Source organism: Cuculus canorus, chromosome 5, assembly GCF_017976375.1.
Source record: "Cuculus canorus isolate bCucCan1 chromosome 5, bCucCan1.pri, whole genome shotgun sequence".
Lineage (NCBI taxonomy): Eukaryota > Metazoa > Chordata > Aves > Cuculiformes > Cuculidae > Cuculus > Cuculus canorus.
This window is the reverse complement of record NC_071405.1, coordinates 68082171-68106951: the sequence shown is the minus strand read 5'-3', so window position 1 is coordinate 68106951 and position 24781 is coordinate 68082171. Positions and strand designations below refer to the sequence as shown.

At 41.3% G+C, this 24781-nt stretch overlaps 1 protein-coding gene across 1 annotated transcript in view; it reads right to left on the bottom strand.

Annotated features, from left to right (window-relative positions):
• Positions 1 to 2068: 2068 nt before the first annotated feature.
• Positions 2069 to 24781, bottom strand: part of GPATCH2L (G-patch domain containing 2 like) — a 36306-nt gene continuing 13593 nt past the window's right edge. Inside the window, exons 6-10 of the mRNA XM_054067438.1 lie at positions 24436 to 24503; positions 23494 to 23548; positions 21400 to 21485; positions 11714 to 11805; positions 2069 to 7595 (exon numbers count right to left, since the gene is read on the bottom strand). Of these exons, the coding sequence (XP_053923413.1) occupies positions 7423 to 7595; positions 11714 to 11805; positions 21400 to 21485; positions 23494 to 23548; positions 24436 to 24503 (474 nt within the window). The 3' untranslated portion in view covers positions 2069 to 7422. The remainder of the gene's footprint in view (positions 7596 to 11713; positions 11806 to 21399; positions 21486 to 23493; positions 23549 to 24435; positions 24504 to 24781) is intronic.

Here is a 24781-nt window from a genome sequence, read left to right as displayed (position 1 = left end):
GAGAGAAAAGCAAAAGCATCTGCTATACAGATTAAGAAAGATATTGCATACCTTTTTGGCAAGTATCCTATCAAGGCAGTAGGGCCCACTGATGCTCTCATTCGTTTCTGATTTCAGCGCAACGTGCAGGCAGTTCACACAGCTGAGCAAAGGAATCGAGACAGAACCGCTGAAGCTGAGCGCGTACACAGGGAACACTACCCTAAGACAGCAGAACTCTGCCTGCCAGCAAAGCATGGAAGGGGCAATTGTCAACAAAGATGCCTCTCAACTGAGTGATCGCACAAGTTCTGAAGATTGCACACTCATACGTGATTATACTACTCACAAATAAACTGGCACACAGAAATGATGCTTCATTTCAGTTGGCACAGATTACATTTTTTTTCTCACCTCAGTTTGCCACGCAAATTTCATTACAATCTTTTGGTAACAGCATAAAACTTCCATCAGCATGACTTTTCCCTGTGTTTGCCAAAATGCCCCCCATTTTTCAATAGATCTCTATACTGTAGAAGTCTTCCGTCTTCTCTAAGGTTCTAAACCAGAAGTAACTACCTTTTCGTGTAGACTGGTCTTCACTATTAGACTGACCATTCGATGTCTTTTAGATGCTTCTGTATTTATTTCAATGGCTTTTATTTGGCTTTAGCACTTCTTCCATAAAACTGCTGTCTTCAATTTGATATCTGAAGATATGGAGAAGCTACAGTTTCCTACAGCACTTTGTTCCAATGGTTAATCTGTCATCACTGTAAAAAGCTCACACACCATTTCTAACTTGAGTTCCTCTGGCTTTACCTTCAAGTCCATCTTTATGCCCATCTGCACAAGACAACAGATGCTTTATTACCTAATATTTCCTTTTCTACAAAGGACTTCCTACCACACAAGCAAGACACATCTGATCGTCTCCTGATAAAACTAAACAGACTGAGCTCTTAGGTATTCCGAATTATAAAAACTGCCAGTCTAAAATCGGCCTGTAATACTGCTAAAGGAAATCCAGTGCCTTTTGGAATAAAAGAAAAAAAGGATTATTCGTACTTTCTAGGATCTTACGCATGGAAAAGCAGTGGTAAGAACTTTATATTTGGAGTCAATTGCCCGAATATCACCTTTATGGTAGTGTTACAGCAGTGTCTGTTCAGTAAGGGTTAGCATGATGTTTGGATATGCGATTATACGAAGCCTCAACAGCAACAGGAAAGCAGCGTTCCTCCTCCTGTAAAGAATACTTTAAGTGTAGACGCTAGAACTGAATGCAGGTGGATGTGGAATACTGGGAATTTGCCTGCAGGAGCATAACTAAAAGTTAAGTGATAAGTTCAACAGCACAAAGCTTATGAAAAATTACTTATGCGGGTTAGTGGATGACAGAGACTTGTGGACTCGGTACAGATAGTTACACACAACAAACACACCTAATTGTAAAGGATGAACGGGACTTTTCAACCTTGCTGAAAAAAAAGCACATCAAGAAGCAATGTCAGGATGTTGATATTAGGAAAACTCTGTTCCAAGAGAAGATGCAATTTCTTTATAAAGAGAGTAATTAACAAGAAAACCGATTACCAAGAGAGATGAGCTAATCCTTACTTGATAATTTTGAAGTCAGATACTTGTCCTTCTAAAAATATTAAATTCAGTTGCAGGATAATACTGTAGCCAAAAGGTTCACAAAAATTCTCTCCAGCCTTGAAGAAAGATTTCTTAAAATTTTTTAAACTGAGCTGTGAGAACATAAAAGGCACTATCACCATGTAACTACTTTGTCTTTACAGTAACCTCTAGGCATCCAAATCCAGCCACTGCGAGAGACAGACTACCAAGCCAGACAGGCCTTTGGTCTGACCCAGTGCAGTCTTTCTTATGATGGTCATCCCATTTCCTTCAGAGGTTACAAGGAAAAGAGAGCAGCTTTGCAAAACCCTGATCATCCTCATAATGCCGGTAACTCTGCTTTAAGACAATGAATGCTCTAGGTCATACCTGCAGGGCTCAGTAGTACTTTTTCTGATTATTGTCTGCAGATGTATATATATCTGTATATATGCACATATATATATATATATATCTCATCTTTCTCTGATATAACAGGTTGTGCCAGTCCATTTTCCACTTTTAGCAATTCTTTGAGTTGGTACAAGCATTTGCTTTTGCAGGTATGGCAGTTAACACACCTTTGTCAACTCACTGGAGTCACACTAACTGCCACGTTTGCAGTTTGGAAGGCATTTTACCTACATCAAAGCTGAGAAGGATGTTGAAAGTCTCCCCTGTGTCCAGAACATAAGCCTGCGCGTCACCTGAATGAGGGCCAGTCACGCACCGGTCTCCAGGCACTGGTGACGCTTTAGCCTCCCTGCACTTACTTATAGCACAGTTTACTTTCTTAAGAATAAGATGCTCTGCTATAATTAAGACATTATGTTCTCTATGCTGAGTTCAATCCTTGTTAGGATTGAAAAAAAAAATTGCCTAAGGTAATTGTCTTGCCTTCTGTACAGAATGGCCCCTTACGCTTTATGCCTTAAGAAGGACTGATGTAAAGTATCTCTCCCATATTTGATGGTACAAGAGAAGGATGTCTCGAAGCACAAAACACAAATTGGAACAAATTGCAAGGGACAAGAAGTTTATCCTCCTCTGATAGTCTCCTAACAGACTATTAAAATGCATTTTCTGAAAAAAATGACTGTTGACATCCTTTACTTCTTCTTCATTGAAACACTATCTGGTCATGAAACTATTCCTCAAGACAACAAAGCAAAGCTCTTATCCATTTTACATAATTCCTTTCCAATATCCAGGCACAGATACTGGGTTTTGTAGCATCTACTTTCTTCAGTACGTAAGTGGTTACAATAAAAGAGGCACTGAGCAGGTCTCTGCAATATCCACGAAGTAACAGCATGAGCTTCTACAGTTCGAAAGGCAGCACGAACCATCTCAATGTCATTACTCAGGAGCGCTGGCAAGACACACCTCTGCATACCACAATCATGAAGCTAATCTATCATTCAGTAGCACTAGTCCCAGCCTCTTCTCCAGCTACTGTTTTGTTGCCTTCTTCACACTTTATCATAGCTTAGCTTAAAACCATAAATCCATCAGGCCAGAAACCACATCCCTTTAATTCACGCTTCTCCAGTACCTACCGAACTGGACATTAAGCCTCACTGAGCTCAGTGAAAATGTGCAAAGAACAACTAGTAAATGTCCTCCTCCCAGCTCTTGATTTCTTTCACTGAATATCCACCTTCTCCCTGGACATAAATAAAGCCCTGTTTGCAAATGTATGTCCTTATAAAATTGATCTCTGTCATCTATGAAAAAGGTCTGCCAGTGGTATTAAAGACTGAGGCAAAAAAACCCCCACTGAATATCTCCAGTTTTATTTCATCACGATTTTTCAGGTCATCTCCAACAACTATCAGTCCCATGTTTTCCTTAGACTTTCTCTTGCTATTAACGCATTTCAAGAAGCCTCTCTGCTTGTCTGACACAATACTGGCCACCTTCAATGTCAGTTAAGCTTTGCCCTTTTCCATGCTGTCCCTGCATATGCAAACCAAGCTCTGCAATCTTACTGTGAATCCTGACCTTGCGTCCAGAGACTGTACAATTTCTTTTTCCTCCTGAGTTACAAGAAGAGTTCCATGTTCAGCCAAACTGGTCTCTTGCAGCACCTGCTCGACATTAAGCACGAAGGGATTGCCTGCTCTTGGGCTTTTAGAAGATGAAAACTGAGCAGCAGTCAGGTACCCCTAAACCCTCAAAAAGTAGAATTCCCGGGGATATGCTAGCTAGCTTGCTGAGCAGCTTGAAGTTAGCCCTTTCAAAATCCAGGGCAGCAACTCTGCTGACCATTTTGTGATCTCTGTAGTCAAGACAGCCGCCTACCATCGCATCTCCCACAAGGTCTTCTCTATTCACAAAAAACAAGTCTAAGACGGCGCCTTTCCTAGTTGGGTCACTGAGTACTTGTGACAAGAAATTATCTTTGACATACTTTAAGAATTACCCAGACTTGTTTGCCATAGCAGTACGGTATTTCCAGTTGATGTATGGGAAGTTGAAGTCTCCTGTAAGGACGAGGACAGAAGACAATCGGAGAGAAAACAAACCTGGAAAAAAAATGAGGAGTTCTGGTAGACAAGAAGCGGAATGTGAGTGAGTTGCATATCTTCGAAGCAATAACCACATACTGGACTGCCTTTAGTAGAAGCACAGCAACCAAATGAAGGCCCAGTATTATTCCTTTCTACCCTAGGAATTCACATCTGAAGCACTGTGTCCTTCATTGCAAGTACTGCGTGAGTGCAGTCTGAGTTCAAAGGAATCTCCCTTAGAGGAAAAGAGACCAAAAAATGCTCCTAGTTCATTCATCTAAGAATGCTGTAGATATTCAAATCTGTATCAAGCTACTGAAGTCTGAAGATAACTTTTGATAAATACCCTGGAGTAACAAGATACATGATTCATTTAGCTTGTCTATCACACAGGAGACTCTTATTTGGTTGAGAGCCTGACCGACCTGCAGATGGATTCTAACCTAGAAAGAGGAAAGACTGCAAGAATTTGAGTCTCCTGGCACTTCCAGAAAGTTGCCGTGGCAGGAAGTATGGCTTACCAAGACAAGGCCTTACATAGTTACCCTTTAGTAATGCAACAAGTGCATTCAACCTTTAAAAGCAAAGAAGACCTCCTAGGAGCTTACAACCTAAGTAAGGGCTTAACCAGATGAACAAAAGCTACTGACCTCAATAAGAAAATCTGATAAATTATCTTTCCTTGCCCTCAGAGGAAAATGTGAAGTCTGGCAACACCCCCTGCAATGAGCAAGATGAAGGCTGTTGATTCCCTAACACTTCAAACATCTTGCTCATATAAGTTTCAAAACTGTCCTGATAACACAGAAGAAACGGAACTACTCTGAACAATACTCAGAATCATAGAATAGTTTGGGGTGGAAGAGACCTCAAAGCCCAGTCCCACCCCCTGCCATAGACAGGGACACCTCCCACTGGATCAGGGGCTCCAAGCCCCATCCAACCTGGCCTGGAACCTCTCCAGGGATGGGGCAGCCCCCACTGCTCTGGGCAACCTGGGTCAGGGCCTCCCCACCCTCATGGTGAAGAATTTCCTCCTTATGTCCAGTCTAAATCTGCCCCTCTCTAATTTATAGCCATTCCCCCTAGTCCTATCACTACATGCCTTTGTAAAAAGTCCCTCCACAGCTCTCTTGTATGCACCCTTCAGCTACTGGAATGTAGCAAGATATATCAGAATCGGTTTTAAAAAGAGGGACATGAACACCAAAATTTAAAATTTTAGCTGAATGATCATTAATCCGAGCAAGGCTGAGACCCAAACCAAGGGAGGATCCTTCACAAGGTCAAAACCAGTCAGCTGCAAAAACGCTCTTCTAGGGAATTGCTCCTTGTCACCGAAACAGCCTGCAAGTTAGGTTACAAGCCCTCTAATCCTAAAATTTATCTGCAGGATGTCAGAAGAACATGATCACCTTTTCCCTTCACCGTTCATGGGTACTAGATAGTCAAGCTACTGCCTTCAGATTTAACTTCTCTTTATTAGCTCTAGATTACAGGCCTTCCAGTGCTGAGACTTCCTGTACTACCTCTTAAGCACCATTGCTCAAAATAACTGCAAAATAAGGCAATTTGATGACTACTTTAAATAACGAACACTCCTCTCCCCACAAAACCCTTACAGCTTCTCACTTATTCTTTCAGCACGGTAAAAAGTCCTTCCCTGTTCTAATTAGTTCTAAAATGTATCATCACAAAAAAAAAAAAAAAAGAGGTTTTGAGAAGGATTTACAATGACAGATCTGACAGTTTGCTTGGGCGGCGAAATACAAATCCAATTTGGATCTCTCCCCAAGAATAAGTAGATATTAGGGGATCAGACATGGACAGTGTGTCTGTAGTATAACTGTATTTGTCAATCATGATTTAGTGAGTCATTCAATTTTTGTTTTGTGTATGTTATGACCATTTAACATTTTAATACAGAGTTATATATAAATCACTGCTTTATATCCTCACAATGAAATCTGTCCCTCAGCTATATAAGGGAGAGCAGAACACTGCAAAACCACCAAAGCCATGCAAATTTTGTTACCTACTTAGGAGTGCTAACTGCACCTCCACATTCAAAATTAATTTTACAAGCTTAAATGGTCCTGTCTGAAAGCTTCACTCGGTGAAGAAAGCAAAAAGAGTTCTATGCACGCAAATATATCCTGTTTTTAAAGGGCTTAATAAGCCACAAGGCCATCTGTTCCTTGACACACACTATGCAGGTATATATTCTAAAAACATAGTCCAAAATAAGCTCTAGACAGACTAATTCATGAAAAGTAAGCAAAGTGTGATAAAAATTCAAGAAAAGAGAGGGAAGAAATCACTATCCGTATATTCTGCAACATAGAAGGCAACAAGGGACCAAGTGGAAGTGCTATGAAGCATGCACGCTGCAAAGTAAAGTACAATCATCAGTAGGTGGAGACACCTCCAGTAGATAGAGTAGACAATACTTTTTGAAGGTAGGGAAAACATGAGACAGAAGTGGTCTGATAGATTCTCAGAATGCTCTGAATTGAGGTGATACTTTAAATGGCTTTTTTTATTCAATGGCATGTTAACTTCAACAATAAATCTCCTTTAGAAACACTGACAGTCATTTCTTAATTTATACACTGAGAAATGGAAGTTTTGTATATCCTCTACCATACCCCAAGAATATTCAAGGGCCCGGGTTCCTTTCCAGGACACCAGCTTGCACATCTATGTTCAAGTAGCTCTCCCAATTCCTTATCCAGTAGGATATTTAGGAAAGAACATGCAATACACAAGCAGGATTAGAGACATTCAGAAGAAGGGAGAAGGAAAAGGTCTAATGGACCATGCTGCCAGTGAGCCAATGGCAATTTCTGAACGGACAAGCACCATATTTGCTTTGCTAAAAGCAACATCATTCGAGTCCATTAGTACACAGCCTGAAAACATTCTGCTAATACAGGATTCAGGTTCTGTGTTTCAGCTTGTTTGCACTCCCTCCTCATTCCCCAGCCAAGAAATTCTCCTGGCCTGGAAGAATGCAGGGGGAGACTTTCACCTGCCTGAGAAGCAGTGGGACTTTCACCTGAAAAAACGCCAAATGCACAAACAAGCAACGTGTCCAGGGGGTGAATAAAGATCTGAAAACCCAAAAGAATCTGTACATGACCCAGCGTATAGGAGTTGGCATCAGGGAAAAGAGATGAATGCATAATAAATAGAGCAGTAAAACAAGAACATTTTTAAAAGCCACTGCGGTCCCAACACTGAAGACACACACCAGAGTCAAACACTTTTAAAATCCAGCAAGCTTCTACAGTTGCAGTGCTTCCTTTTAGCTGTATCCAGGACTCTTCTCTGGTGGCATTTTAAAAAAGTTACTGGAGGCAGCAATAGTGGCTTTCTCGGCTGTTGGTGTTTTTCCTGTCCACTCAGAGTTCTGGGATCTCACGGATGGTGTTGCTGGTAGCTCTGACTCTGCTGCATCCATGTGGATAGATAAAGTTGCTGGAATATAAAATTGCAGGAAAGGGGGAATATAGGAAGAAAAGCAGGAAAGAGCAATTAAAAAAAAACGTTAGAACAAGTGGCTGGATAGCAAATGCCTCATATATATGATTTCTTATAATAATAAGGTGCTATTTACTGAATTCATACATTCATCCCCTGCCAAATTCCTTTGAAATACACATTCTTGACAGCATTAACATCTCTGCCCCAACAATTCTCACTTTCAGAACTCCAAGTTCCCAGTCCACAAACTAGTTCCATTAGTCAAAGCTCCCGCTGAAAATCAAGGACTTTACCTGTCCCATACTTAAATCAAATCAATTCATAATCACTCCACTGAAGATAACTTGATTTCTTCAAAGACTTAATTAATGCTGTGTCTGAGAATTTCAAAGTGTCTGAAGATTTGGGAAATCTTCAGATTGTGAAGCTCAGTTAAAGCGCATCTCCTTACCCAGTGAAGGCAGTGAACTACCATGAATCTCCACAGATAACCAATACGGTAAATCAGAATATTATATCAAGAAGCTACTTGCTAGGCTAGCTTGGAATCCGTTCTCATTTTCTCAATAAAATCGCTGCTTCAAAATAGGACAGGCTACAATGAGCAAGAGGGATATGCAGATCCATATCTCAATCCAACAGTCACCCAAAAGGACTGTTGGAAACCAAGAGATAGGAGAGTTTACTCTCATTCTCAATCTTTACAAGCAGAACAGGGCAGGATAAAAAGAGTGTAATTGCCACAGAAGTCTTCACGGCAACCAGAATATTTTGAACAAGTAACTGCCCCAGTACAAAACACATCTCTTTTTCATTGTATTCTCCTAACAGATAATAGCTGTTTGTGTGTTTTTATTACAAGTCCCACCAGCTGCTCTGTAGTGGATGAAGGATAAAGAGGCCATAACAAGCCTCAACTAGAAAACTGATTGCTTTGAAATATAAATAAACAGCTGGTTCAATGCTTGAGGTTCCACACTCAGTAGATATGGAACCCCAATGATTCTGCTTCCAAAACAGTAAGTCATTCCCATGCAACCACAACAACATGGCTGATAACAGTACACTGCATATTTTACCTCTAGCACATCAACTTTCTTTGACCGTCTGAAGGTCATACGAAATGTGAAAAAAAAAAAAGCTTATGTTAAAGTCCTTAGACTAATAATCACCACCAGTACCACACTACGGCCCCCTTGCTAGCAGCCTCCCCACTCAGGCTCTCCATCTTTGCTCATAAAAGGAAAAAACACAAAGGACTGAAACAGGCTGCTTGCTGCTGGGTACCATCATGCCAAGACAAAGAGTGAATGCATTAGCAAGAAATAAGAGAAGGAAAATTCATCAAATTGCTAATAGTCATCCGACTGTTTCAGAGGCTGCTAACTGGCACCTTTTAGAAATTATTTTTCACAAGCTAAGTGTGAATGCATGCCAAGGCAGACAAAAATCTATTTATGTGAATTTTACCCCGGGCTCACTGCAATACCTTGAATAACATGCCAGTTACCATGTGTACAGCTACGTATATAGGGGACTGGACCACATAAACATCAAAAACATGAATGCAAAGCTGCATAACTGTTCACCGCTTTTTTAACAACCATCCATACTTATGACTTATTCTGACAAACAGAAGACAGACATGACTATTATACAGTGTTTTTCAGATAAGCTCTACTATGCCACTGAGGACACTATTCTACATCTATTGCACTGCAACAGAAAGTAACTAAACACAAGCACATTACCCGTACATTCAGTCTTAGATCACTGAAAGTTCAAAGTTCTCTATCACTACAGACCTTCTTTCTCCCTACGTACTGGCTGTTGGTCACCGAGTTGTATGAACTTCCAGCGCAGCCAGTCTTACGTCCTCCAGATTTCCTTATTCTACTGCCAAACTACACCAGCCAGACTTTTGTTCTAACCTGGTGAAAGCCTCATTCTTTAGGGCTCACACACTGCTCAACTGTGTAGTGTGGAAAGCACCAACTTTCATTTTCAGTCTCTCAACATTTGCATAAATTTGTCCAACTTAATTCTGATGACAGTCACTTCCTGAAGTGCAAATGAATTCTGAAATTCCTACCCACTCTTTGTTGCTCTCAACAGCCAGGCCTTTTTCCAAAAGGCTACTCTTTGACAGCTATGTCAGTTATAGTATTTAAGTCAGGTTAGCCTCAAAGGGCAGGACTAATACCAGCAGTTCGACGCTACAACAATACAATAGAGACCTACAAACTTCTGCTACAGTAATGCATGTTTTTTGATGGTCATACAAAGCATCTCTGTATCAGGGTCTCTGACAAAAGATGCTTTACCAGCACCCATAAATATTCATACTCACGAAAGTAGGTGAGAAGACGTGGAATAAACTTGGTTTGCTTAGCTCCCAAATAAACAGATGTTTAGCTCCTTTCTCTCATTCCTACAGCTAGAAGGGAGATAGCATCTGCATCTCACATGCCTTTTATTAGCATCTTCTGATTTCAGCCAAATTCAACTCAAAACTTTCTGTGGATGGTGGGGGTGAGGTGACAGGGGAAGATTTGTAGCTGCATGTTTAAGAGAGAAGCTAAATTCATCACAATGACAGGGGAGAGTGTTGGCAGAGATTTGAGCTATTTATTCTTTTAGGAAAATCCTATAAAGAATGACATGAGGAAGCCTCTATCTGCAGTCTTGTTCATCACACTGGTGAGGAGTCCGATAACAGATGTATGCAGTAGCGTGATTTAGTGCCGGGAGCTGGCCCCTGATGTGTATTAATACAGCGGCAAAGCGGAACGAGCCCCTCTTCATCACTCATCTCTATAAAAGAGGTGGAATCCGAGATGGCCCGATGTTCGGCAGAGCAAGCCCATTTGTTCTGCTGACTGATGGAGCCAGCTCAGGCTGTGTCCTTCACCTCCATGGGGCACTCAGGTTGCAAAAAAGGAGATCACTGAAGCAGGACCCGGTCAACAAGTGAGACGAGAGCAGTTGGACTCAGCTAAGGAGCTATTTAAAGGTGAAGAAATCCAGCACTCTGTGTGCCTGCAGTAACATGCATGGGCCTGCGCTCCGATTCACTTGTGTTTCATCTTTTACAGAAGCAGCAAAACGCCACAAACAAAAAATCTCTGTAGTGAGAAAATGAGGCTACCATGATTCATCAGGTACAGGGGAACACCAGCATAAAACATTTATGTAGGGGCGAGTAGATGCATGGCATGGGACAAACATCTGTTTCTATCTCATCAATGTCTAACAAGCATGAGAGTCTTCAGTTAATTCTACATTATTGCAGAGTAATCCTACATATTTCTTTAGGCATTAGTAATTCCACAGTCAAATCACCTTTGACAGAAATAATGTTAGATTTCAGAAGTTTCCAAGTTCTATGTCAAGGCTGTGCTCCAGCTACAAGTGGGAGACTGCAGTAGAAAGTCAGTGAAGACACAGCTTCAGTTACCCGACCATAAAAGTTTCTTTCCACAAGTCAGTATTGTAGCAAACCCTGCCCATAGCTGTTAATGTTGCTGGGGATATTTCTGAACAGGTTCTAAGGAAGAGATCTTTACCATTTCTGACCTTGCAGACCTCTTGCTGATCAGCATAAGCATCCTGTCTGGATTCCAGTAACTCTTCTTCCTTATTCTGTAATACGTAATCTAATTTTCTCTCCCTTTTCCCTAAAAAAACAAAAACCAAAAACACCAACCACAAACAAAACCTTTCAAACCTCTGTGCTATTTTCCAGTATTGAGTTCCACTCCAGATGCAGATTCGACTCTTCAAGAAGTCTGCACTATACAATTTGATTTTACTAACCCTTTCACGACAGAAGTTTGAATATCCTAGCACAGAATGCTCAAAAGTCAGTAAGGAATATAGTAAATAAACAGTCAATAAAAGATGACACATATTAACTCGTCACAGCTGCATCATCAAAGATTTGCTCACTGGGTAGCTTTTGATGCTAAGCAGAACCACATGATATTCTCTCTCACACGAATTACTTTTGTTTCAAATCAAGGTAATGTTATTTTTTACTTCTGTGACTGTGGCACTTTACTCAAGAGGGACATGACTTTAGAAATGGTGGCACATAGATAAATCCATGTTACCTGATGCTGGGCTGGACATGGAAGCTGCAGCTGGCTTTCGTTTCCTCTTGATGTCCCTTGAGCACAGTGTTCCCAGGTGTACATGTGCTTGCCTACAGAGAAATTCAAACAAATTAAACTCTGTTCTGGTTTTGCCTTCCCGTAAGACTGTGGCCAAAGACCCTCCAAATCCCGCTTTTCCATCAGCTCCTTAACTAGCAGGCACTGCAAACCAGATCTTCTCAGAGAAGTGTTACTCACATTCTTCATTAATACATCATTATGCTTCCACTTCTTTTAAGAGTTCATGCACACAAACTGCACAGAAGAATAATTATTTCTTAGCCTTTAAATGATCTGGTTTTGTATTAACTTCAAAATAACTCTCTGCATAAGTAAATACGTGATTGAGCGGTGATACGGCCCGTGTCCTACCATTACTTCTGTACAAGCATAACAAATGCCTGCGAGACTGCTGTTCAAAGAAATTGCCTATTTGCTCCTTTATTCAGAAACTATCTTGCAACCTATTTAGCGTTGCAGGGTCATCTTAGAATATACCTATATTCCGAATGTCCATGCATAGTGTTTCCACTACAGCATCAAGTTCATAAAGTTTGGAATGCAATACTGTCTCATGCATTTTCAAAATCACGATTTCCTTATCAAAGTGCTGTGAAAACAGCTGAATCTGGTTTACGGTAATAAAGCCTTGCTGCTCCTGTAAACTGGCTGAAAAGGAACAATTCGTCCCGGTCATATCGACTATTAAGTCTGAAGCCTACTGACAACCACTTCAGTTTAACCATTTGCCAATTAAAGAGAAACCTGCACAATTGGTACTGATTTGAACTAAGAGCTCCTCCAAGTTCTAGACGTCAGAAGAGAAGTTTAATTCACAAAAGACAGTCTTGGCAGCAAACCAGAGAACTTTCTCAAATGCATAAATTAGCAATGATGTTGGGTTCAAATCTCTGCTTTGTCTGAGATAACAGTTTCTTTGGCAATTTCCTTGGTCTACTCTCTGTATCGGATCTGACATGCAAAACTCAGTGCAAATAAAATCCATTAAGGGTTGTGAGGTGCTTATATGGTGCAAAGACTGGAACCACATAAATTCTGATGATTAAGTGATAAAAAGCTTCTGTGTCTTTAAAGCTTATTGTGATTTAAATAAAAAAAAAGAGCTGAAAGTTTAACAAACGCATTTATCAAGTACTGAAATGTTTTACATGTAACAAAAGGAGAAGTTCATGACTTCATATTTCCATGTCAAATTCTATGTCCAAAAAAAAAGCAGCAGATTTTTAATACATACAATTTTAGATATTGAACTCACACAAAACTCATCTAAGTTGGATATTAACGAATAGTTTTGAACATTTTTAAATTGGCATACGTTTCACTGATAGCCAATTTTTCAAATCTCAGAATGCATATTAATGCAACCAGAAACAGAAGTCTCCTGAAAACACAAACTAAAGGCTTTCAAAAACACCAGCACACCTATAGACTGCATATTCAAACTGTGTGTTTTCACACATAAGTGACTAACCTCTAAGTGACTTCACATATGTTAAAACCTGCTTTAGTACATGATGGTGATAGTGGCTATATATTATTTTAGCACAGTTCTACCATGTGTTCTGAAATATCTAGGCACACTTAGCTCAAGGAAACAGTCTTAAGTGGAACTTAAGGGTTTTTGTTTTGTATCAGTGACATAGTAATAGATTACTAACTAGATGACTACAGAATTATATCTATAAATCCAACTCGTTTTATCACATAATAATAATAACGTCCCGTTTCTCATTTTATGAACTTACACGAACATTAATCAGCTTATCTTTGGTGAAGTATCACTATGAACAGGGAAAGAAGTATGCACTACCATTTCCAAGAGACTTTATGGAATTTTTCCCATGTCACAAATGTTACAGCTAGATTTTGAACAAAAGCTCCTGGCCCCCAGCTCCACGCTCAAACCAAACCTACCTTTACCCCACAATTGTAGGGGTTAAAAAGAAGAAATATAAAAACAGACTACGATAATCTCAAAATCTCTTCTTGTAATGAAAGTAAAGACAAACCATACTCCAGCTGGAGACTAATAGCAAGGACGCTGCATCTAGCAGCCCTGCCTCTAACACACAAAGGCTCAGAGGTCATAAATTGTCTCTGTAACATGTATTTCATTCAGGTTTATCCCTTATTGATCACCCAAGCTTCAGTTAGTAAATCAGAAACCTATTGATTACTCACTAGCTCTGACTGACCTGGTGGTATAAGTGTCAGTTTCAAGTGTCTGGTGCACTTTATGGGCACCATAAATCCGAATACAGAGAATCTCCAGGTGGTAGGTAACTTGATAGAGAAAGGAGCAGAAGGATGCATGCAGGGATGATAGACCTTATGGAAACACAGGTATAATTTGCAGAATATGCATTTTTGGTAGATACTATACTTTTCAATCTAAATTTTTAATCACTAGCTTGCATACAGGTGCTATATGGGTAAGAGACTAGAACTGGTGAAACCCAGTTTAACAGCAGACTCCTAGGAACACCACCACCAGGAAAGTCAGGTCATGGGTATGCACAGCACACAACATTGCAGTGGACAGGCAGAACTATAAATTGCAAAAATCTCACTGACAGTCTGCAACCGTGAATTAGTTTTTCTGCCAAAGTTGAATTTTAACAATCCTTCTGAACAGTTAAAAATGACTCTGAAGTGGAATGGAACAGGGCTGAGAGGAAAGGCTGACAGAAAATGCGCATTTGTGCATTGTCACAAGCCCATCTGTGAAGAAGTCTGAGGCACAGAGCTTTGTGGGATGAAAGATCTGGGCCTAAACTGAAAAACTAGAATGTTACTTACTCTGTCTTTACTGGCTTTCAATCTCTTCTGCTAGACTTCTATATACTTTCTTCAATGTTGCATAAACAGTAATGAGAAAGTAATTGCTTGGTTACTTTTGGACTATGGCTGCTTGATCACAACAAGTGATGTCGCTCAGGGGTCCACACAGGGACCAGTGCTGTTTAGTATCTTTATCGATGATATAGACAGCGAGATCCAGTGCACCCTCAGCCAGTCTGCAGATCACACCAAGCCGAGTGATGCAACTGTCACACCGGAAGGACAGGATACCATGCAGAGGGACCTGAACAAGTGGAGAAAGTGGGCCTGTGTGAAATTCATGAGGTTCAACGAGGCCAAGTGCAAGGTCCTACACATGGGTTGGGGTAATCTGCAGTTTCAGTACAGGATGGGGGATGATGTGATTGAGAGCAGCCCTGCAGAGAAGGACTTGGGGTGCTCACTGATGAGAAACATAACATGAGCCACCAATGCACGCTGGAGACCAAGAGGCCAATTGTATCCTGGGCTACATCAGAAGAAGCACAGCCAGCAGGTTGAGGGAGGTGATTCTGCCTCTCTATTCCACACTTCTGAGATCCCACCTGGAGTGTTGCGCCCATTTCTGGAATCCTCAATATAAGGAGGATACTGAAACGTTGGAACAGAGGAGGGCCACAAAGATGATCAGAGGGATGGAGAACCTTTGCTATGAGGACAGGCTGAGAGAGCTGTGGCTGTTCAGCCTGGAGAAGAGAAGGGTCCAGCTTTCCAGTACCGGAAGGGGACCTACAAGAAAGCTGGGGAAGAACTTTTTTCAAAGGCATGTAGTGAAAGAACAAGGAGGAATGACTTTAAATTGGAGGCGAGGGGGGGAAGATTTAGCTTAGACATTAGGAAGAAATTTTTCATGATGAGGGTGGTGAGGCACTGGCTCAGGTTGCCCAGGGAAGTTGTGGATGCCCCATCCCTGGAGGTGTTCAAGGCCAGGCTGGACGGGCCCTTGGGTGGTGTGATGTAGTGGGAGATGTCCCTGCCCATGGCAAGGGGAGTGGAACGGGCTGGGCTTTAAGGTCCCTTCTAACTCAAATCATTCTATGATCATAAGAAAAAAAAAAGTCGCAGTGCACAGTCAGTTGGATCTGCTAGGTGACCAAACACTAATGTGAAAACAGCTTACAGTCTAAAGAGGACTGAAATTCTAACCTGGGAAGAGAAAAACCAGGATGCATCTGGAGAGAAAAAGCAGGATTGAAAGTGCGGCTATGCTGATGGCTGCAATATAACCATCTCACGCTGCAGCCTCTCACTGCCAGGAGTTAAGTGAATGAAATATTATATACATATAAAACCATTTTTTCTATATGAAAAAATCTACAGTGTCTTTCTGACAGCGATGATTTTCTTTTTTTTAATGACAAGCTAAAGGAATTATCCAGGAAATATGGATGTGTCTCTTGTTCTTAACATAGGAAGTTGAGATTCACTGCTGTCTCTAACGTGTCAGAAGGAATGCTTCCTTTCTTTTCTTTTCCACATATCGCTTTTGTGACTTCATCTATATTTTTTTAAACGAACTATAATTGCATACACTGGACTCTCATCTCACTCCTACAGTTCAAGGTGACTATCTGCCGGACCACACAGCCACAGGAGCTTGCCTTTATTTTACATCTACCACAGGGTTTCAACAGAAAACTAGGATTGGCAGTACAATCTGCAGAAGACAACACAGAGCGCAGACAGCAGCCCACAAAGAAACTTACTGAACAGCATCAGGCCCCTGAAACCTTCACTATCTGAGAAGAAAAGTCTAGATTGTGAAGTGATGTCCACTGTCTCAAAATCCAGGGTAAAAAAACACCTCACTCTCACAACAGCAGTGTCTGAGCAAAACCTACAGAGCTGTGACAGTCTGTGGCCTTCTTGGAGGCAGAGGGCATATCACACACCTAGCGGCGTATGCCTCTTCCTGTAACCTCACATTATCCAGCTTCTCTGCTGACTGTCTTTATTGTAACCCTATCCTTGGAGGAAGCAAAGCACTTGGATTATGCAGTGAAAGAGAGAGCAGTCCTTAAATCTACTGCCATACAGACATGGGGTGCTGTAATCCTCATGTTAAAGTAAATGTTCACCAGAGACAACCTTCTAAAAAGGATATTGCTACTAAGACTCGACACAACCCAGCTGTTGCTGTTGTGATGCTATTATTCCCAGCAAACATAGGCCAAATAAAAGGTTTTCTCCAAGCCCTGAGGTGTTACCTGAGGCTGTTGATGATGGCTTCACAAAATTAATAGCAAAAGCAGAATTCTTCCTCCTCTTTGACTATAGAGACAGGTGGGCACCAAAGCCTGATCTGCACATAACAAGTGTAAATAAATACAAGTTGCTCATCCAATCTGCACTCAAAGCTCCCCCGTATGCAAGTTGTTCTTGCTATCACATCACAGTGCAGATATTTCCTGTGCATAGGAGTCTCTTCTGCCCTGTAGAGCCTCATGGGAGAGCTTCTAGAGCACATTTTCAGGTTCCAAAACAATGAACAGGTCAGCTCACTTCTTAAATTATCCAGATCTCATAGGTCTTCATGCAGCAGCAGTTTGTTCCCCAAATAAGCATTCTAATGAAATACCAATTTCATTCCTAAGTCTGTGTGTGGCAAATGCAAGTGGACACTTTTTCTTCCAGTTTTCCATGTAAGCATTCTAAGCAGAGACAATGTCATCCCATATATTACATTCTCTATTTTCATACTGAATCACATGATATCTGCTGGAGAGTCTTAAATTTGCCACCTGCTGAGTGCACAGATTCGATACTGGCAACGCGCTTTATAGGCAAAGAAAGTGATAGCAAGTAAACAAAATTCTGAAGCCAAGGGGAATTTATGTTTCACTCCAGAGAATCGGGATTCACCAAAATGGGAGCATTAGGCCTCAGACGACTGCATGTGACACTAGGTTGATAGCTGCTATTCACTGCATGCCTGTCAGAAGAATTCAGTTATATCCCCAACTGGAACATTAGCCAGGCTTTTGCAAAGGAAAACATGAAAGTGGTCCAGCTAAACGGAAAAGGGTTTTAAAAAAACTAGGGAGAAAGATGCCTAAAGCAGCTGACAGGAGACATTTTTACATAAAGGCAATTCCATGAAGATGATGGTATGTGGATAGGCTGCATGGAATGAGCTGGATACTGTCCTGCTCAAGAGGGAATGCATGAAGTTATGAACATTCATTCACTCCTTCAGGTCCCTGAGGAAGGTTTGACGTTATAGTGATTGCCTGCATATCCACAGGCTTGGGTAAGAGGTGGAAATGTCAAAATCTCTGCACAGATATAGAAAAGAAAGAACAAGATCTACTTTCACAAGCATATTTCTAGAGCTGGAACTAGAATCATGAGACACTCAAGTCTTTTCACTCTAACAGCACCACCAAATCAAGGGTACGGAGCAACTGTCAGTTTACTAGGAGATGGTCACTCACACCTTTACATCTTTACCCTGCGTTCCAGGCAAGGTGAGATACTTGCTTCTAAACTCAAATTAACTCTAGCTCTACTGTTAATATTTACTGAGAGTACATGCAGAGCTATTTTCTTCAATTCAGAGGTCTCTGTAACATAACTCTTCAAATCTCCACCTCCGAAATCCACTTGCCATCTGAGGTCCAGTTTTCCTATGACCTCTAGTAGGAACATTTAATTGAGTTTTTCACCCACAATCCTATTTTCAAGGGCAGGCAAAAAATAAATGGCATTAGGGACAATTTATCTTCTACCTGCTATTCAAACTCAAATTGAAGGAAACACTGACTCTAGGCTCTTCTGAAACTCTTATCCTGCCTCAAGGGAATAACATTCCACCAACCAACAACCTACAGTATCTTCCCACTGATAAAGCTATTGAATAACCAAAATCTAACAAGATATTCTGCTTAAGCCTGTACAAAATCCCCTGAAGTAGAAGGACTTCAAGAAGAATATTCTGTTCAGACAACTCCTTTCTTCCAGAGAGGTAAATGGGCAGAGGGAAAAGAGGGGAAAGATCACATGGGCTGTCCATGCATGTCTCTACTTGCCTGCTTTTAGTAGCCTGTATCATGAAGCTGAAACCTTAACAGACAAGACATGATTAGCAAACGCTTTGTGCTCTTAAAGGAGAGTAATTATAGGTATGTGAAAAGAGGAAGAGATCCCTGAGGTACTCTTCCTTGCATGACTCCCATGAGGCAGCAGGGCCATTAAAAATTCCATGATGAAGAGGAAAAACAGCCTGGGAACAGCCAGGAGGCAATACAGCAAATTAATACACCAGCTGTCCCTCGGGAGGACTGCAAGAAAGCAGGAAACTCTCCTCGCTTCACAAAATAAAATTATACCACTAATGATAACAGTCACCACACACACAAAACTGCTTCTAATGATGGGTGTGAAATTCCCAGTGCTGTGCATACACTTTGAATGAAATCTCTTCTTATCACAGACATAAAGCAAGAAAGGTAATCTTAGTAGTGTACATTTATACAGCCTTTCAAATAAGACCTCTCAAGGAACCCTCTACATAGAACCTCCTCCTTGACAGTGAAAAGCTCTTCTTCAACTGCACTCACTATTCCGGCCTTCAGCTCTGCTTAAACAAAGCACTGGGTTACCCGTCTTCCTGATGAACTGCACTTCTAGGTGAACCGCGCCAAAATCCACCACTGAGACAAAGAAAACATTTCCACGGCAGAGAAAAGACTCCAGCTGGTAACGATACTCCATAGGACACATTTGTGATTAAGCCAAGAGAGGTAACTTTGCATATCACGGTGGACATCAGGTTGAAGAAAGTGTATGTCCACAACACCAAGACAGTTTCTTCTCTTATACTTTTTATATCATTCTCAGAGGATTACCTTCCTTACACACATATACCATTCTGACAAATTCCTGAGTAGAGTCTCTCCAAGACGAGGTGCAAGCTGTTAGAAGCTTCCTATAGCACAAACTCCTGCAATTTACTCCATCCATGGTAAAGGAGGAAGATGTTAACTGCAGCAATGACTGAACAGTGCTTACAGAGATCACCGAAACTTCTGTAAGAGAATGGACTACTAATTGGCTTGGCTTTTGAAGTACCCAAAGAACAACTATTGTCAAGAAAACATTTCTGTGAAGGAACAATTTCCTTCTGAGCCCTTGGTAGCATCTTTACATAAAGCAAAGCACCTTACATCAAAGATTTCAATCCCTGCCACAGACACAGGGCTACATAACACATTAATTCTTTCCATATTTCTTTCTCCTATAAAGATTCTTGAGCACATTTCACACTAAAATAGGAACTACTCGTTCAAACTACAGGCACTTAAAAACTCAGCTGCATCTAGGACGGGACAACTTCTCTGCCAACACTCAGTAACAATTCATCGGGGATTACATTTGTCAGGACACCAATCACCTGTTCATTAGAGGAAGGAACCAAGCATATATTCATTGGTTATCCAGAGTACATAGGCAAAACCAAGCTAACATGATCCCTCCAAGTTTAGAAACTCCTTGCCATAATCAGTGGCTTTGAAAGGGCCTTCACCGATCATCACAAAGGTAGTGACTTTGCCCTGTTTGAATTTGAGAGCATGATTTGCCTAGCTCTCCATTCTGGAAGACAAGCTTCTGTACAGCACTAAGTAAAAAAATCTCAGGCACAAGAAAGGTTATCCTAGCTGTAAATAAAGAGATCAATCGATCTTCTTGCTTCACAGGCACAAAACATCCCCAGAGTGGGGCAAAAGCACAGAAAGGAACCAATTTGCTGGTGCACAATCTTCTGAATTCTTTTTATTTTCATCCAGTTGCACATTTAAGAGCTAATTTCTTCCTCCCTCCCCTTTTCTGGCTTTAACACACTGGCTACAGCAGCATGAGGTCATGGTGCAACATCACAAAATTCCCTGCAGAAGCCAGTGGGAGGAGAGGCTTTGCTGGGTGAGTGCCAAGCTTCCATTCAGACACATACAACCTCAGTACATTTTTCATGCTCTATTTGCTAATTAACAAGGGAAAGAAAGCCATGAAGCTGAAAGTCCAGACATTTCTTTCAGATTTGGTCCTTCAAATGAGCACACAAGCAGAACCGTGTCCTGGGCAAGTCTTTGTCTCCTTGCACAAGGAAAGAGCTCAAGGGCACCTTACCTTTAGGTAGTCACCTGCAGCACAAGAACAGGAGTCAGCTACAAGACCAATACTTGAAATTAATTTAGGATTAGTCAGCAGAAGGTACCTGAACAGCATATTAACCCCAACTACGCATACTCAAATATACCTCAGTGTTTGGCCAGACCAGATCCAAATTTCAGCAACAGCGATAGAGAGGCCACATCAAGTCATTAGAGGTCACCTCAGGTTAGTTCTGAATCTGCTCAGGTTTATTTTAAGCACTCAGGATAGCAAAATGCCTCAGCATCTCACCCACATGAGCCTGTCAGCACTTCCCCTCTCATCTTGTTCCAATTTTAATAGGGGGCAACAATACTATGCCCATTTGTACCTATACAACAAACCTGCAACAACTCACTGCACAGCCCAGAACAGATCACATTTATTTCTGTAAGCACAGTATACTCAGCCAGTGTGTCACACGCTGTTTCATACACTCGAAGTGCTTAGTGTATTGAGACTCTCAAATAATCTGCATCGGTATGTTTTATGCTAAGTTTGAACACAGGCCTCCTAGGGAAAAGTGTGTTAACTACCGAGTCCCTGAGTATTGTTCAGGCCACACAGTACTAGTGAAGATAACCACGGCACGGAAGTGAGACAACCCCAACAGAGCAGAGCAAGAGAGTTACCTGGCAGTGCAGTGTGCTGGTGAGCATCTTCGGTGGGAAGCATCAGTAAGCACATCCAGAGAGTACAGAGGAGATAATGGATTGAACTGGAAAGTCAAGAGATTTTATTTAAGCAAAGCAGTAAAAGAAATAGTCTCCAGACATATATTCCCTATAGTTGTTCCAACAGTTTAAGGAGACCTTTCCAACACATCAAGGGCTGAGACTAGGTGAGAACTGACTCTCACTGCAGACAACAGGCGAGTACGTGATGCAACAGCAAACCTCATCACCATCTCCTCAGAACAGCCAGCCTTATAAGCACACTCCTTAAAAATGCTGGTTGATTAAGAGGATACTCAAAGAGCTTTACTGTTGCATGGCATGCACAAAAAGTCTGCCTCCCTTCTGGGAAGCCTCTTGTCTACCTTTACACTGTAGAGAGAAAAGTCACTGTTATGAATGGTACAAGCACAGAACTTCCCACAGAGCAGTTCCAATATTCTCCATGGTAGTATGTATCACTGAAACAGACTGCTAGAAGACTCAGCCCCACCAGGTTCAGTTCACAATGAGCTCCCAATTCATTCCAAAGCAAGCTCCTCCCATTCCCAACACACTTCTCAAGCTTTCTTTGCAAACTTCTTAAAACAAATTTCTGAAACGCTGCGTGGTTAGGCTAAACTTAGATCCTTTGTTAGACATATACTAGATCAATCTTTAAGGTATCAAACCAGTACAAGACAGCTTGCTGTAGAAGACGCAACTACAATTTTTTTAAATGTCAGGACAGAAATGGAATAACTTAGTCAATCAATGCACGAAGCAAACTTTGGTCAATATGCAAACAGAAGATTTAGACTGGTAGTTTCTCTGGGGTACCTGCATTACACCTCCCTTCAGTATCTCCTCTTTATTTATAATTCACACCACAAGCAGGAAATTAATTTTCATCTGCTTTGCAAAGTGCTGTACAATGTCCAGAATGCTTTCTTTATTTTACTAGGATTACTGAGGTATTTTTAAATAAGGACAAATGAATAAACTACAGCTGTAGCAGGACTCACCTAAAAGCCATCAACAAGTCTAGAACTCAGTACTAGGCCATTGCCTTCAACCTTTCTTAGAAAGAAGGGGCACTATGCACCACAAAGCTGCTGCTATCATGGAGCTCCTCCTTAAGCTGCACTGTTAGTTCACTGTCCGTGAAGTTACACTGCAGCTGCACAGTAGGGGGAGAATCACAGTAACCCTCTGCAGCTGATTCAAGTTCATTTAAGAAAAAGTAATTTATTTTGGTCATTTTTAAGCTCATGTAGTTATCTTTCTTATCTTTAGCAACAGAAAAGTGGTATGTGAAACGTTCTCATTAACTGAAAAAACACAATTGCACGAAGGCCTGAAAATTATTTATTACCGTATATATATTTAATCACCTGAAGGGTACAACTGATTTCAATCCTACTGCCCACCAACCAAAAACCAAACTGCCCACCAACCAAAAACCAAACTGCCCACCAACCAAAAACCAACTCACAAAGGAATAGAAGGGAGTGTGTATAGCTAGGAACATTGTTACATGACTGCTCAAATGGAAGATCCCTTTTGCTTTCTGCTATCAAGAACCCAAGCTCTTATAGCTTAAGCAAAAAAGCCTAGCACTGAAGCTACAAAAGACCTACTGGAGAATATAAAAGTGCCTACACAGGAGTTTCAGTTACAAGAATGTCTATTTCTCTTGCTTACCACTTTTTACACTTTCCTGTTATGGCTACTATTTAACCACTTTCAGCTCACCATTTTTTACTCCTTTTCTATTGATGAGACTATCAGGTAGAAGCCTGAGCCAAATAAGGCAAAACAAAGCATTTACAAAGAGAAAAATGTTCTAATTCCTATGGAATTTTGAGAGGCCAAAGCTCCTCCTGTCAAGAGGCATTTTCCCTCCCACTTGATGTCAGAGAGCAAGGCTTACGCTAACCTGAAACAGGGAGATAAACAAAAAGAGTTCCTGAACTATTCAGTTTAAATAGACAACATAATGTCTGAGACAGGTTGTGTTCAAAGCCCAGAAGGCATTAGTTACCAAAATGAGAAGGGACAGGGCTGCCTTACCTCATGTGCACAGGCCACAGTGGGGGGGAAATCAGAAGCCAGCACTTTGTTCTTTCTAGAGAGAAGGAAACCAAAAAAATAAAAAAGGTAGAGCAGAGTCAGCTTACCTGCTTGCGATCTCTCCTCCCCGTGGATGGTAACCAAAAACTGGCAGGAAGCAGAGTCAGAAGGACAGGTGGAAGCAATGCCAAGGAAGAGACGAACACAGAGGGGCAGGGGTGAAGGAGGGTTGAGGGTAAGGAGAGAAGGGGAAGAAAAGAATAAAGATAGAGGAAGAAGGAGAAAGATTAAACATCAGCAGGACTCATTAAAAACACAAATTTCAGATCCAAAGAAGAAAACAAAATACTAACAGGTGGTGAAAGCTGGGCCCACCGCACCACACAGTCAAGAGGTGCCACTCTTACCCATCCACTTCCCAACAAGAATAGCATTAGAGCGATGCCAAAGGACTATGACTATCTCCAGTGCTGACTGCAATTTAAATACACTAATTGGGGAAGGAACAGAACACCAAAGAAAGAAAAAGCAATTTCGCGGCTGCCTTGTCAGCATCATTTCTGTAGTCTGGGTAGGCACCCATAGCATGACTCTACACAAAAACTAACACATAGGACTCCGTCTTCTCATACTGTGCAGAAGATCTGCAGTTATTGCAATGGCACATTATAAGGGATGGGGAAAGAAAAAGCTGCCTGTAACCAAAAGGGCATTTGAGCAGTGTTCATACACTGAGGCAGTCTTATAAACAAAAGGGAAGTCAGCAATTGCAAATAAGAAAATAGAGGAGCCATCATTAGAGAACTGTCTGTCATTCCACAGGTCACTGCATGCTTAAGTTAATACCCAGTTCTTCATTCTCTTCAGTTTCAAGAGGGAAGAGGACTCTATAGTTTTCCCTCCCCTCCCAAAGATCTACACAACAGCTGTTAAGGGCCTTACTCTTTCTGGCGCGGATCACTAACAATATGACCTAGCCTCTCGGTGCCCAGAGTGCTCATGGAGGTCTCCTGAAACACAAAGACAGGTAAAAAGTTGCAGACTCCCACACAGTGAGCAGACGTAGTAGTTTGCTGCTGCCAATATGAACAAATCTTGCACCCCTGGGCCACATCCTTTCCTTCCCAACCCACTGTCAGGTAAACACATTCATTCCCTCTTTTTAGAGCCACAACTGAGCTGATTTAACTAATTAGAACTGCAGAAAATAATTCTATTTTATTTATGGGGCTTTGTTTTTATTATTCTAGTGATGATATCTACTTGCACAAAGGCACACCAAGTACCA